Source organism: Pelecanus crispus, chromosome 12, assembly GCF_030463565.1.
Source record: "Pelecanus crispus isolate bPelCri1 chromosome 12, bPelCri1.pri, whole genome shotgun sequence".
NCBI classification, from domain to species: domain Eukaryota; kingdom Metazoa; phylum Chordata; class Aves; order Pelecaniformes; family Pelecanidae; genus Pelecanus; species Pelecanus crispus.
The window spans coordinates 2,237,217-2,251,795 of NC_134654.1; the positions used below are offsets into that span (position 1 = coordinate 2,237,217).

The following is a 14,579-nucleotide window of genomic DNA, read 5'->3' on the forward strand; positions in this document are numbered from 1 at the left end:
GCCTTCTCCGTAAAGCCATCCTTGTCCGGGAGGTGGAACAGATCGCCATTTTGCGCAGAATAATTCTAGAATGCAACATAACCTTGAGGACGTAATGAAGTGATTTAGAAATGGGCTAAGGCAGATCACAACCATACTTAGAGCTAAGTAATCAAGCGGTTTTACCTACTTCCAATTTACTGCTCGACTGAATATTAGAAAACACAGCCCAGCCCCTTTGGAAGGTGGCCACGCACACATGGTTTCCTAAACGTTTCTTTGGCTGTCCAGTGCGGGGAGGGTTAACCTCTCACTTCTGTCTTGAGCCACGTTTGGACAAGATCTCCATTTACTTTCCACCCACAAAAAACACCAGCGTTTTTCCGTAGTGTAAGTGTATTCCAGGACTATTGCCCTGGCATGGAATGAGTGAAAAAGGATCTTGTATTTATTCGATTTGAAGAATTCAAATTTAATTTTACTTGTGGCCGACACGGACTGACTTCACACTTTTTTTTTTTTTTTTTTTTTTTACTTTTAATACAGATTAAGAGCTGACTAAAGATCTCAAACACTATATACTGAGAGTCACTACAGATGTTAAAGAAAACACCAGCACTAGCACCACAACCCTGCACGCCTGCCTTCCTGGCTCTTGGAAGAACCCGCTGCCTTAGAGTAGGACCTTGCTCGTTCCGTGCTAGTGCCGCTCCCTAGCCACTACAGGATTTTGCAAGGAAGCAAACAAGCTATTAACGAAATATCCAGGCTACCGCATCACAAAGCACACTTTGTTCATTAACTCTGCCAAATGCCTTTTAGGCCTTTCCTCATAGGATACTAATAAACTGACTAAAAAAGGGAGGGAGGCTTTATGAAAGGAATAAACTTATAAGGAGACCTCATTCTGCTAAATCAGAGAAATGCGGATGGGGGAATCCCTGTAGAGAGAAATGCTTTGAAGGGAATCGTTGGCCTTGCAGGTTAGTGAGGTGAGAATTAGTTGAGGTTCTGCTGTATGGTAAAGAACCAAAGTTGGCTGTAGAAGGAGAAGGGGATGTCTCCAGTCTGGGCGACTCGGAACAGCGTGTCCCTTCTTTTGTGCTTCCTGTCTGCAGTCACATTAAATTCCCCAGTAAGGCATCAGGGGTCTCCTCTCTCTCTCATAAACGTCTGGGATGATGCCATACGGTGTCTGTACCATTTTAACTGTCGTCTTCCCAAAGAGCTTCCTCTCGTAGTCTATCAGTTGCCTCCAGAAGCCCACGTTGGGGCGTATAACAGGGCGTCTGGATTTGACCCAGTTGTATGCCTCAAAGAGGGACACCTTGTGGTACTTCATCAGGTAGGCGATGCAGAGGGTGGCCGACCTGCTCACGCCGGCGGCGCAATGGACTAAGGTGGCCCCGTGCTTCCGCGCCACGCTGTTTATCTTGTCGGCGACGCTGTCGAAGTACAGGGAGATGGGGGCGTTGGGCATGTCAGCCAAAGGCACTTTCACGTATTCAAACTGGGGCCAGTTAAAATTGGGAATCTCGATGGTCGCGTTGATGATGCAGGTGATTCCCCGGGAGAGGAGCAGGTGCCGGTTGGAGGCGACGCTGCCCCGGCTCAGGTACAGCGAGGGGGTGATCTGGGCGATGCCCCCGAGGGCACCTTCGGAAAGCATTCGTGGAGCCATCAGAGTTCTCGGTAAGGAGTTGTGGCTTCTGGAGGTCATGGAGGATCTTGGCACTCACGCTTCCATTATGGGAAGAGATCCAAGGGGATCTTCAGCCAAGGGAAGGATTGTCTGGCCTGGCGGTGCTAGGACAGCAAGAGCTTCCTCCGCTTAGTCACTGCAAAACACAAGCAACGCCACATGAGCGGGGCAGCCGTCCGATGAGACCACGTCTATGCACAAGAACAGGAAAACCCAACTCGCCCTGCTGCGGCCTGGACAACCTCCTGCTGGCGAACCTCCGTGGGCTAAGGTGGTTCTGGGTTTGCACGGTGCTTCTTACCACGGGGCCCCCAGGCATCACCTGGGCAGACAGTAACAAAAAAAAAAAATTTCCCAGCCCTAATTAGCTGCAATTACTCGTCGAGGGTTTGGGCAGCCTACCTGTGGGCCTGGACAGCGTTTCACCCGGATTAGCACGTGGAAGATCAGCTACACCTTTTCCAGGCTCAAAAGCAGCAACTTCACAGCTGGCCCGAGTCCAAGGGGATGGTGAGAAACAGCTCACTGGAGCTGGATGCAGATGCCAGCAATTTAGATCACCCTGCCCTCTCCCCAATGCCACCCTTCTCCTTTTTTAGGTATACGAAAGGCCCCGCCAAAGTACATAAACAGAGGAAAGTTGCTCATTAGAGAAGGCAGTGAGTCATGTCCATCCAGATCCGTAATCGGTTCTCATCTAGGCTGGGGAAGTGTGGAAAGAGTGACCTGGTTATGTCAGAAGCTGAGAGTAAAACCGAAGCAGAGGCTGGGACAGGGGAGGCTCTCTCCTGCTGCTTTAATGACTGACTAATGCTTTGGAGAAAGACACGCTCTGCAAAGGGCTTGGGTTCGCCCGCCTGAGCCACCCGCTCCCGCCTACCTCTGCTGTGGTCCCCAGGAAGGACCCCCCGCGTTGACAGGACCCCCGCTTTGATTCCCCCTGCTCCTTTAGGACTTGGGCGAAGCCAGTGGAGAAGCCCCAGGCAGGGGGACGAGCCCCAGAGCGTTAATAATTTGCAAGTCCCTTGGAGCTATGCAGTCTCCGGCCGGAGACGTGCCGTGGGAGAGGCTCCGGTCAGCGCGGGCTGGGGAGTCCCCGCTCTGCCCAGGTACGTCTGAGCCCACCAAAGCGTCGCCGGGCTTTGCACGGAGGGGATCTGGGGGATGCTCAGCGCCTCGGGTGAGAGGGCGTCTGTCCCTCCAGCAGTTAACTCTCCAGGGCAGAGAGTCCTCAAAGGGCTGAGAGACCCCGACCGCGGCTCCCCCGGCCCTGACACGAGAGCGCAGCCGTCCGGCTGCATCCCGCACTCCGGGAAACACCGGCAGGTCTCAGCAGCGGCTGGTAACGCTGCCAGCAGATTTTTGGCATGGCTTTGCGGTACGGTAACTTAATGAGCATAACACAGTCTCCTCTGTGGTTTGTTCCCTGCTGGCAGCTACTTGAGCAGCTCCTGCAACCCTGGGCCCCAAAGTGCCGGCGCTGCAAGAGTTCATGCCCCGACAAGATTTTTGCCGCAGCTGTGAGCGCTCGGCTTCCCCTGCGGACACCCCCACCGCAGCCACCCAGCTGGAGCGGCAATGAAAGGCACGGTTTTTCAAAGGAATAAAGTCTTTTGAGCAGGGGAAATCCCTGCTCTCAAATAGCTGCTACTGACAACGCAAAGGATTCGGGCACTTACGCTCAGTAACAAACTGTCCTGCTCCAAATCACCGACCGGCACGCGGACGCTGTGGGCTGCTGAAGCTGGGATGTCTCATAGAGCGTGTCCAACGCTGTGCTGGGGAGAGAAGAGAGCACGGGGCTTACTGGGACCTGTGCCGGACCCAACCGGGCAGCCCCCTCCGCTGAGGTACGTTTAAGCCACCCAATTTAGGTGTTGGCCAAGAACTGGGAAGGAGGACGACAGCTTCCCTGCCTGCTCCCCAGGGAGAGACAGAGGCCTCGGGACGGCGCTGCCCACAGCGTAATGTCACCAATCGCTGCTAACACAGCGTTCAAAATCACGTTACGCCCAGAGGAATCTGAGGCCGACACAACAGTCATAACTAAAAGAAAAAAAATTAGTTTAAGTAATTAATTTGCTCTAACGTCTCCTTTAGCAGTCACCAAGGCTCTTGCCTAGTCGCAGACAGGTAGTGCGGGCCTGCGTTTCTTCTGACGGTGCCCACAGCACGCTCTCCTGCGAGACCCTCTGCAAGGGCTGCGCTCCCTGCTCCGGCACCGCTGGAATTACAGCGGCAAACGGGAAGGGGCGAGCCGCAGCATCTCGCTCCTGGAAAGCGGAGGCCGGGGGGAAGCGTCGCCTTCTTTTATTTCTCCAGCCAGACCAGAAATAACACAAGTCCCCAGAGTGCAGGTGAAGCAGCTGGAAACGCTGCCGGACCTGGGGAGGGTAACGCCTGCCCCCAAAACAGGTCGGAGCAAGGCAGACCCACCCGCACCCCTCCTGCTGTCATGCAGCTCAATGTCGGCCATCGCACGCTGCTCCGTGCCCCCTCCCCGGGACAGGGGCGTGCGGAGGGAGAGGACTCGGTTTCCCTGTGCATGGCCTTAAAATGATGAAGGAACCTGCACGCCAAGCTCCGGAGCGGGAGCAAGGGGGAAACGGGCTGGCTTAGCTTTGGAGCCAGGGTCGGAGAAGGGAGAGCTGCTGTAGCTGGTGGGACTCGGTGCTTCGGCCCGATGGCTGGCCGGGCAGGCCTTGCGCGGTGCCGTGGAGATGCCCGTGGCGCAGGGCGGGCTGGGAGGCTCCGGCAGGCGCTGGGGAGCTGAGACAAGCCTGCCAGAGGCCAAATGACAAACCCAAATGGGATTTTTTTTTTTTTTTTTTTTTAACGCCGCACCTCCCTTCAGGATGGTTGGGAAATGTTAGCAGAGGGCGGCCTGCAAACGTGCTGCGGGAGGGCAGGAGAGGCCGGCGGGTGCTGCCACGGCACCTCGCTCCGCTCGCCTGCCAAGGGCCTGCTGGTGCCGGGGCACCTCTGGGAGCAGGGCAGCAGCGTCCCGGCCTTGCTCCCACAGACCGGGGCACCCCAATCTCTGCCCCAACTGGGCCCTGACGCGCTGCTGGCGTTGAGCACGCTCGCCTGCACCGCCCGCTCCTGCCGGCCCCGCGTCCACGCTGCCGCACCTGGGCTCCAGCTGCTCCCCGAGGGGACCCGGAGCGCTCCTCGGGGCGGTTTGGGAAGGGCTTTGCTGCTTTCCATAAAGTGGTTCCTGTTTGCAGGCAGCAACTTATCCGGACATTTGCATGTGACAGGCTGGGCTCGCTCTGCAAACTCCGCCGCCACCGGGCTGGCAGCAAAACTGCCTGCACACTGTGTGCAGCCCGCTCCCGAGCAGCCACCCGAGACGGCATCGCATGGCGGCCGAGACGGACGGTCAGTCGGACGGACGGGCGGCTTGCTGCTACGGGACACGCTGCTCCCCCGGGAAGAGAGGAGCAGCGCCGGGGAGGCACCCGTCTGTCCCGCCTCTGCTTGCTGTCAGCAGCGGCGGGCGAACAGGGCAGATTTTGGGGCCAGCTGGGAATGCAGCCGGGCGCCCGCAGTCCTGTGTCCCAGTTTAACTCTGCTTCCCTGGGGCTCCAAATGGCCGACAGCAGGCAGCGCTGCCCCTGCTCGAACCTGAGCAGCTCTCGTCCAGAAAGAGTTAATGTTTTGGAGAGGAGTTCATTATATAAGCGAGAGATAAGGCTGCTGTGCTCCGTCACACCAAATCCCCGGTAGCCGAGGATGCCGGCCGCGGCAGGAGCAGATGCCGGCGGAAAGGCACTAAGGGAGAGGGGCAGGTGCCAGCGGCCCTGCCCGTGTTTCACGGCTCTCGCAGCAGGAGCTGGCTGGGATGCCACCGACTGCGACACGCTGGCTCAGGCATGTGACAGAGCCGTGGTCCTCCTGCCCACACGTACCAGGCTGAGCAGCTGCTGGCTTGCAGGGAGCCTGAAAATGAAAGGGGCCTCGGATGGCGGCGGAGGCTGCGGGCTCGGTGCGGCGCCTTTGGCTGCTGCTGAGGAGCTACTGCCAGGCTTGGAGGTGCGAGTCTTTATCAGTCCCGATAGCTGCACCTTCTCGTAACCCTCCTGCCTGGCCCCAGCCAGCTGCAGACAAAGGCCTGCCTAAGGTCTGCCGTTTCGCTCCCGTGAAACCCCATTTGCCTTTCTCAACATGCCTGCTTTACCCTGCCGTGTCCCTGCTGTAATCCACCACTGTTGCTCTTCATGCAGTAGTTCCTGTTATTGTGCTGGGGCAGAGAGAGAGGAAAAGAGCGAAAAGCCTCTCCCCAGCCGTTACTGTGTGCAAAAAAAAAAGGCAAAAAAATAGCTGAGGAGCAAATGAGGCACACACAGAGCCCAGCCTGGGCTGTGCCGGCTGCGGTACCTGCAAAGGACAGCGGCAGAACAGGCCGGCGCAGCGGCAAACAGGCTCCGTGCCCGGGCACGGGGAGAGGCGCTGGCTGCGGGTCCCGCTGTGCCTCCTTCAGCCCCTGCACAGAGATGGGGAGAGCTGCACCGATACAGCCAGTCTGCACCATCTCCTGGGGAAAAAAAAAAAAAAAAAAAAAACACCCCACATCTCCTCCCATTTCTTCTCGGTTTGAGTTTTGGAGTGGTTGCGTAGGCTGGGGTGGTCACACAAGCCCGAAGTCGGCGTCCTCGGGGTGCTGGAGCCTGTCTCAGCTGGCTCGTCGCCGGGCGGTGGGGCCGTGGGTGCTCCCCGGCGTGCTGCACCCGGGCTGCGAGACGGCGCCGAGGGGTCGGAACTGGGACTGTCTCTAAATGAGCAGCCGAAAGCCGCCTTCCAAAGGAGACGGGATGTGGTTGTGGTTTCCCACAAAGGGCTGAAATTCCCAGAGGGAGCAGCATGGTCCTTCGGGTAAAGACTGGCTGGTGGTGGGCTGGTAGCAACCAGGTGTTCCTGCCCTTGCATCCTCGTTTGCTGAGCTGACACCAATTAATGGATTAATTAACCTTGTAACAGCCCTGACCCACAGCAAATCCCTTTCTAGACTCTGCCTTGGTCTTCCCCACGCGCAGAGAGCGGCCGCGGCTGCGTGCTCACCCCGCTGGGCTGCTGGGGAGGGCTGGGACCCGCCGGGTGGCAGGGGGTCCCCGGGGTCCCCAGCCCTGGTGACACAGGGGCAGGACCAGCGCAGCCTCCTCCCTCCCCAGCAGATTGGTGGGTTCTGCCATTTCCCTCATCTGCATAATCAGGGGTGGGGGAAGCAAGTGGGTAATTACAGCCTGGAGATGAGTCTGGTCTTCAAAGCCTCAAGGTCCTCTCCCAGGTCCTTTCCACACAGCTCCCGGCCAGCACCCTCCTTGGGTGCAGGTGTACGGCGAGGGGACGCTTCTCCAGCACCCGCCGTGGCTGGGACCTCATCCTGCACGCGCCGGCTCTCCGCTCCCAGCTGCGCTGCTCAGGTAAGCCCGGCTGGCGCGTATCCGGGCACCGCGCGTGTTCCTGCTGTACCTCGAAGCTAAGCTGCGTGGTTCATCTGCGGTCGGGTCCGCCGGGAGAAGGGGCAGGCGCTTTGCTCGTGGTAGCCGCTCCTGCGGAAGGCTGGTGGTGCGTGCCTTCGCAGGGTGGACCAGCTTGATCCTGGGTTGCATCCCACCTGGGCTGGATTTCCTGGCATCGGAGCAGCCCCTCCCCAGGCAAGGGGGTTTCAAAAGCAATACAACAGCGCTGATGTAACGCTTCGCGTGTCGGGTGGCTCGGTCCCTTGGAAAGGTTGCTGCTGGCAATGCTTATGGCTCTGTTCTTCCAAGTCTTGCAATAGCTGGAGTTTGTTTCTCTTGCTTTCGTTCCTGGGAATGTGGTCCTGCTAACAGGCTGAAATTCCCACAGGAAAGCATTCCTGGTTCCTGGACCTCCTGAGAAAGGCTTGAAAACATCTCTGAAAGCTCAAAAGACCAAGGCAAACAGGCAGATGTTAGCTAAATACACTGTGATCTCTAGGACAGGAGGGGAGAGCCTTGCTTCTCAGTCTCTAGACACTGAGCTGGCACGTCTGACCTTCTGGTTTCTTATTCTGGTGCTGCTGAGTGGTTTTCTCTGATTTTGGGTTTGGGATTTTTTTTTTTTTTTTTTTAATACTTTATTTTTTTAAGGGCTCCTCTGGCTTGAGAGCAGAGGCTGTGACTTGTTCCTGAGGGACTTGAGTGAGACTTGCAGTTGGTGTAGGGCTGTATATCAGTAACATGGCAACGTGGCCGGTACCTGGTGTAGGTGAGAGCATCTCCCAGGCCCTTTTTCCCCCTGGACCACATGAAATTCCGCAGACGTGCGACTCGGTAGCCAGCTCACCAGGTGGGAAGGGACGGCTGGGCCTGCTCCCACCTTTGCTGCTGGGTGCCCTGGCTTTCTGGAAGCTGTTCTTGCCCTAACGCTGCCGGGAGGGCTGTGGCGGAGCAGGGCGTCCTTGGAGGGGTGCGGAGGGCCGGGCCTGGGGGGTCCCCGGCAAGTTTAGTGCGTGGGGAGGATCGAGCAAAGACACCGAAGCCCCTGGTTTTGTTCCCAGAGCATCATCTGGGATTCGAGGCAGGCTTGTGGGCTGGGTGTGTGAAATGTCAGTACCGAAGCAAGCCTTATCCCCCTTCCCAGGAGAGGAAAAGTTATTCATTTTAGAGATGACAAATGCTCTCTAATGCTGCCGTAAAGAGAACAGTCAATATTGCAGGTGCTGAACGAACGAGTCTGCTCAGGGCTCTTCCTAGCCAAGCTGAACAGCAAATTGCTTCAGAAATGGTCTCGGAGTACAGCATTTAAAATAAATTTCAGCAGAGAGCGCAAACTGCAGCCGCTCTCAGGGTCAGGTCTTGCTCGTGCCGAGTCCGTGGGAGCTTGAAGCGGGCCCGAGGCCGTCGGCAAGCCCGCCTCTCCCGGGCGTCACAGCAGCGACCGCAGCTCGCCGTTTGCTCTGCCGGGGTCTTTGCTTTCCTGCCTTTGGCTGTGGTGGATGTGCTCCCGAGCTGCTGGAGCCTCCTCCCGGGCGCGTGGTTCCGAGCCATCGGCGCATCCTCGTGATGGCAGGGGCGAGCAGTTTGGTTTTGAAGCGGAAAAGAAGGAAGGGGAAGCAGGAGGGGATGGTGGGGTGATTTGGGCTGTGCCAGAGGATGCCTCGACTGAACCCTGATTGATTCCTGCTTGCAGCCCGCATTACCCTCTGAGGCGAGCGCAGGATGGAGGCTGTCAGCTGTTAAATCAAGATAATAATCTATCTCCCTGAAGCTCTGAGCAGGCCTGGCTGCTTGTGCAGCACCCAGCACAACCGGGTCCCCCGCGCTCGCAAGGACACACTGGTAACTTCCCAAAGGTTTTGTGGTGCATTTCAGGCGCGACTCCCCTTTTACACCAGAAGCCCGCAGGGTACGGCTGCAAAAGGTCCCAGGCTTATCCTTGCTCAACGAACTCAGCTCAAACGCGTTCAGTCTGTAAGCACGGAGCCTTGCTTCCCCTGCCTCCTCCACACAGCTGGAATTCGGGCTGCTCCCATGACCCAAGCCAGCTCTCCAGGCTGCAGGGCTGACGAACCCCAATTAGCCTGTCCCAGCCTGCTGTGACGCTGCCTTTGGAGGGGTGACAGCAGACGCTCCTGCGTCACGGCTCATCTCCCTTCCAGGGGCACCGGCGGCGTGCTGGGCAGGCTGGGGTAAGGCCAGGGCTTTGCGAGCCTCACCTCTGCGGCCCAGGAGCAGGGTCCCCGCTCTTGCGGGCGGCCTCTGCTCACGCTACGGGCACGTCGCACCACCGAGCCTGGGTCTGTGACCAGGCTGCTGTGGTTAATACACTGAGCAAACTTATGAGGGGTTAACGAGCAATTGCAAAATGCATGGGTAGCGTTGCAAGCATTTCCAGACTGTCAGGGCATGCCTTACAGCTGGCTGTAAATCAGCCCAATGTGACCAGCTAATGAGCTCCTAAAAGTCTAGGGGTGCTCTACAAGACCCTGGGCCCCTCCTCACCCCGTGAGCCAAAGCCTGGCTCCCTGATTTGCTATTCTCCCAGCACCAAAGGAGCAGGAAAAAAATGGGTGGTGAGGTTTTTGGAAGGATCCATCCGAGGATGTGTGTGGCCCATCAGCCGGAGTGCCCAGCTGCCCGCTTTCCTGCTGCCTGCGTGCCTCTCCCAGGCAGGGGCAGGCAGCTCCGCGGACTCTTCATGCATGCTGCCACTATTTCCTCGGCGAGGCAGCAGAGCCTGCCCACGGGCACGTTACGCGCTCCCTGCCACGCAGCCGCCCCCTCCTTGCCGCCGCGGAGTGGGAACAGGCAGGGCTGCTTCCTCTCCCCTCGACAGCTGGATCCCACCAGCTGCGAGCAAAACCTCTTGCCGCGGGGAGAGCTGCCGGCCGGCGTGCACGGACAGAGCGAGACGGGGAGCAGGCGCGGGTGCAACCTAGAGCACGCTGATATTTATAAAACTCCTACGTGATACGGCCGCTCCGCTCTGGGGACAAGCTTCCCTCCGCAACCAGCAAGAGGATTTTATGCAAGAAAAACAAACCTTTTTTTTTTTTTTTAAAAAGCGGTGTCTGTTATTTTGGAGCTGCTGGCTCCTGGCCGGCTCTAACGCGCCACGCTCTGCGTGCCAGGGGCTTGGAGAGAGCAGCGGGGGCATGGGGCTCACCTGCGGGGCCCCGATACGAGCCAGTAGTACGGCCATCTGTATCTTACTTAAAAACTCTGGTCGGGTGCGTGAAACACTCTTTAGAAACCAGAATTAAGCCTTGAGGAGGCACGAACAGGATCCTACAGTTGCGTGCAGCCTCCCTTCTGTAGTCGGCTGAACACCAAGGGCTGTTTTCGAACCCCAAGTAGAGATATCATCTGTTCTGAAGCGCTACAGCTTATCTCAGCGCCAGCTGATGGCATCTGGGTTGCAGGTGAGGTTTAGAAAAAGCTTCCCTGCTCCATCCCCGGCTCCCTGTGTCTGAGCGTGCGTGACCCTGGGGGGGCGCGGATGGAGAGGGGTCGGGGAGCAGACCCACGCCTGGCGCTGGCTCCCCGGGCGCTGCAAGATGGAGCCTTGTTTTTCCTGGGGACGTGCCCTGCGCAGTCACAGCTGACAGGAGGGACACAATCTCTTCCTTATTAGTTGAGCAAAACACAGGGGCCTGGTGTGTTTGCTCATGTGTGACCGCTCTGCTGGGACCAGGGCTCGCTCAGCTCTACGCTGCCGGGGGTTGTGCCTCTTGCTTATGTGGCAGGGCTGGGCGCTGGGGCAGCAGCTCCGGGCTCTGCCCCGTCCCTGCCAGCCCACCTCAAAACCCATAAAATCAAAAGCAGCTGCAAATTCGCTGCAACGTGCCCTGGAAACTGTCTGGTGCTTTCATGCTGGCGCGCACCCGGACCTTTTCCAGGGGCACTGCCAACTGCTGCACGCTCCGAGAGCAGCCCCGCTTCTGCGGGGGGCTCAAAGCCTGGCACCCCCCCGGTAAACCTGACCTGTGAGATACCCCGCTGGAGGAATCCCCTGCGGGCGGGCAGGCAGGGGCTGCCCACGCTTTCCGAGGCCAGGCGGGCTTTTGGCACAGGGCAGTAAAAGCAGGAAGCGAGAGCTGGAGGGAGAGCAGTGAGAAATCAGGATGGGAACGGGCTGGTCAGCTGCGCCCGGCCGCCCGCAGCAGCTGTAAGGAATGAGGTCACCTTCTGAGCACATCAACGGGGTTGCTTAGGGTAACAGGAAGGGAGGCCGATTTTAATCAATTAGTTGGAAATCAAGTTTACATGCAGTAGCAAACGCTTCCCATGGAAGCGGCGCGGGGCCAGCGCCCCTCGCCTCCCAGTACGTAGCTCTGCCTGCCCGAGGCTTGGTGAAATTGTGTTTTGCTCAGTGGAAGGGCCGCTGAGCAAATGCAGATTTCCTTTGCGAGCTGGGACTCCGGCCCCCGTGAGCCGCTGCTCAGCGTCCCCCCAAGGGGAAGGGGCCCGAAGGGACCCGCAGCCACCCTCCGCGCGGCGGGGTGGGGCGGTGACGGAGGGGAAAATGAAGTCTCATCAGCCCAGGTACCCCAACCCACACGGCTGTGGGATGCAGGAGCGAGCACAGCGGCACCTGTTGAGCCTTCCTGCTGGGAAATTAAAACCTGCCTGATCAAAAAAAATAATAACAATAAAGTGGGAGAGTAGCCGTGTGAGACTAGCCCATGAGCGGTAGCGCTGGCACTACGGAGTGCTCTGCAGGCAGCGCCGCTGGGGCAGCCACCCCCAGCCCTGCGGTGCCCAAGGAAGGGTGGGCAGTTTCAGTTTAAGGCTTTATTTCCAAGCAACTGGGGAGCTGGGGCTGCTGTTTGGAGATTTCTCAGCTCTTTCCAAATGCCAGAGCCCTATCTGCTAGATATTCTCATTTCTGTTTGCATTCTGGTTGCTCGGCGTGTCTTTTTGAAGCGATAAATCGGCGTGCATGTTGCGAGGGCCGTGTACCTGGATAGGAAAGGGGCTGGGCGAAGCTCCCGTCCCCGGTTCACGGCGTTACCCCCACCTTCCAGGGAAAACCACCCTGGCAGGCGGCCCCTGGAAGGAAGGTCCCGCAGCAGCGGCAGGAAGCCTGGAAGGCTTCTCCGCTGCGCCGGTGAACGGCCTCGCGCAGACGGCTCTTTGGGGGCCAGCGCATGACGAGCTGGAGCAAAGCTGCTCCCGGTACCCGCTGCCTTGCCCGGATGCCTTTTCCCCTCTCCTCATTCCTGACTTCTGCCTGGATGCCCAGCCGTGCCGTGTGGCCGGTTCCCTGGGACAAAGCCAGTACGGACTCTCAAAACAGAGATCCGTTTGAGACTTTCTTGTGTTGGCTTCTGCATTTCTTTCCTCCCTCCCGTCACGTCTGGTTTAGACAGCAGATTCTCCCCCACACGTTTCCAGCGCTACAGCAGCATGAGCTCTCTGCCTTTCCAGCTCCGAGATCCCAGCTGTGATCAGGTATTGAATTAAGCCGTGCAAATTTCCATATTGCCCTGACCAACAAGGAAGCCGGTGCCAGAGCCCGGAGCAGAGCCCGCAGAGCGGCGAGAGCTTGGATGAAATCCTTGGGATTTCACCTTTGTTTCGGGAGGAAGGATGGGACGCGCGTGCCCCTGTCCAGGACCCAGGCGAGCCCTCGGGGGCAGGCAGAGCTGCGCGTTCACACCTTCTAGGCATAAATCAATGAAAACCCGCTGCGTTACCGCTCCCCTCCTGACGTTCACCAGGGTCACGTTAGCCAAGTCACGGCAGCAGATCTCTGCCCGTGGGGACTGGCGCGTGGTCCCCACACCGGGGACTCTTGGTTTTCCTTGCTTGGGAACTGGAGTGCTACGGAGCTTGTCCCAGCCACCGGGAACGCGGTGGACGGAGAGGCCCAGGGAGAGGAATCTGCTCCCTGCTAGAGCAGGGACAGCTGATCCGGTGTATCGTAAGGGAAAGCAGTGTTTTGTCAGTGCTAATCCCTCCACCGTTCCTGTGGCGGTGGCATTAGGGATAAACTGAACTTGCAACATGATATTAGGACATCTGTCAATACGCAGAGCTTCAGAATAAAAGACTCATTTGCTGCCCAGTCGAACAGGTTATAATCCTCCCCAACCTCCCTCCAGCCAAATGCCACTCATTCATTACTGGCGTCGCTCAAAGCAGCGACTCCGGAGCTGACTCAAGGGCCGCGCACGCAACCGGTTGGGCTGCCAGGCCAGCCAGCCGCAGCCACGCGCCGGCGTTGGCGGGCACCGGGGTGCCCAGGGCGAGCCGGGGGTGCCCAGGGCGAGCCGGGGGTGCCCAGCACCCCGACGGCCGGGAGCCAGGGACGCCGGCTCGACGCCGGCATTGCCGCGTGGGCCGAGGCTTGCGTCCACGTCGAGGAAACACCCGAGCGCCGTACTTGGTTATTCTGGCGCGGGTCTGAAGCGATTCCCTCTCGCTCTGGTTCCAGCCGGGCTCGCTCGGGGCTGAACCACCCGCCAGTGGGTTTTTGCCCCGGCCCGGCCTTTCGGGCGCCTCTGGCAGAGCCGCCTGGCTGGTCCCGGGCATCCCCCCGCAGCCAGGGGCCCTGCGGGACCCTCCCGGCCCGGGGCAGCCGGAGCCAGGGCCGCAGCCAGCAGCGCTGCCCGGCCGCCCCGAGGCCGCGCTGAGGGGCAGGGGGGGGGGCGGTGGTCTCCCGGGCAGCGCCGGTGCCCCCCGGGGAGGGCACTTCCAGGCCGGGTGGGCACTGGCAGGCCGGGTTTAGCGGGGCGAGCCGTGGATAACGCGGCAGCGGGGGAAGCCCGCGGCCGGAGCAGCCCGGGCAGGGGGCCCCGGGGCGAGCCCGAGCCCCGCGCCCCGCTCCGCCGCCCCCCCCCCCCCCCCCCCCCCCGGGCCCGGCCCGCTCTGCCCTTACCATGGCTCCGCGGCGGCGGCTCCGCGCTCCGTGGCGGCCGGGCGGCGGGGCAAGGACTTCTTTTATCGGGCCGGCAGCCGCGGCTCCGTCTCCCGGGCTGCCACCTGACCGCGGCGCTGCCGGGGCCGCCCCTCCGCCCGCCGAGCCGCGGTTACCAGGCTACGGCGGGGCCCGGCCCGCCCGGCCCGGCCCACGGGCGGAGGCTGCTGGCGCCCGGCCCAGCCTTAAAGGCGCCGCTGCCCGCCGGGGGGGGGGGACGGGGGGACGGGGACACCGGGGGGGCCGCTGTGCCGCCGCGGGTGGGGAGCGACAGCGCGACCCCGGCCCCGCTCCCCTGGGGGTCTGTGGGGATGTGAGAGCGTGTGGGGACAAGGAGGTCCCTGGGGGGCTGAGGACAAGGGGCGGTCATGGCAGGGTCCCTGGGGGGCTGGGGACAAGGGGGGGGTCCCTGGGGGGTCATGGCAGGGTCCCTGGGGGGCTGGGGACAAGGGGGGGTCATGGGAGGGTCCCTGGGGGGCTGGGGACAAGGGGGGGGTCCCTGGGGGGTCAT

General features: G+C 60.0%; 1 protein-coding gene across 1 annotated transcript; it reads right to left on the minus strand.

The window, feature by feature from the left end:
• Positions 1-545: 545 nt before the first annotated feature.
• Positions 546-14,060, minus strand: DUSP14 (dual specificity phosphatase 14). The gene is made up of 3 exons (XM_075719830.1): positions 14,030-14,060; positions 3,361-3,459; positions 546-1,817 (listed from the first exon to the last, which is right to left on the minus strand). Exon 3 carries the CDS (start codon positions 1,697-1,699, stop codon positions 1,103-1,105), a length of 597 nt encoding a protein of 198 aa, XP_075575945.1. The 5' UTR covers positions 1,700-1,817; positions 3,361-3,459; positions 14,030-14,060; the 3' UTR covers positions 546-1,102.
• Between the last annotated feature and the right edge of the window lie 519 nt (positions 14,061-14,579).

What these genes read in the sequence shown, in the direction of transcription:
- DUSP14 (XM_075719830.1), bottom strand. Translation starts at nt 1,699, where the DNA reads ATGACCTCCAGAAGCCACAACTCCTTACCGAGAACTCTGATGGCTCCA.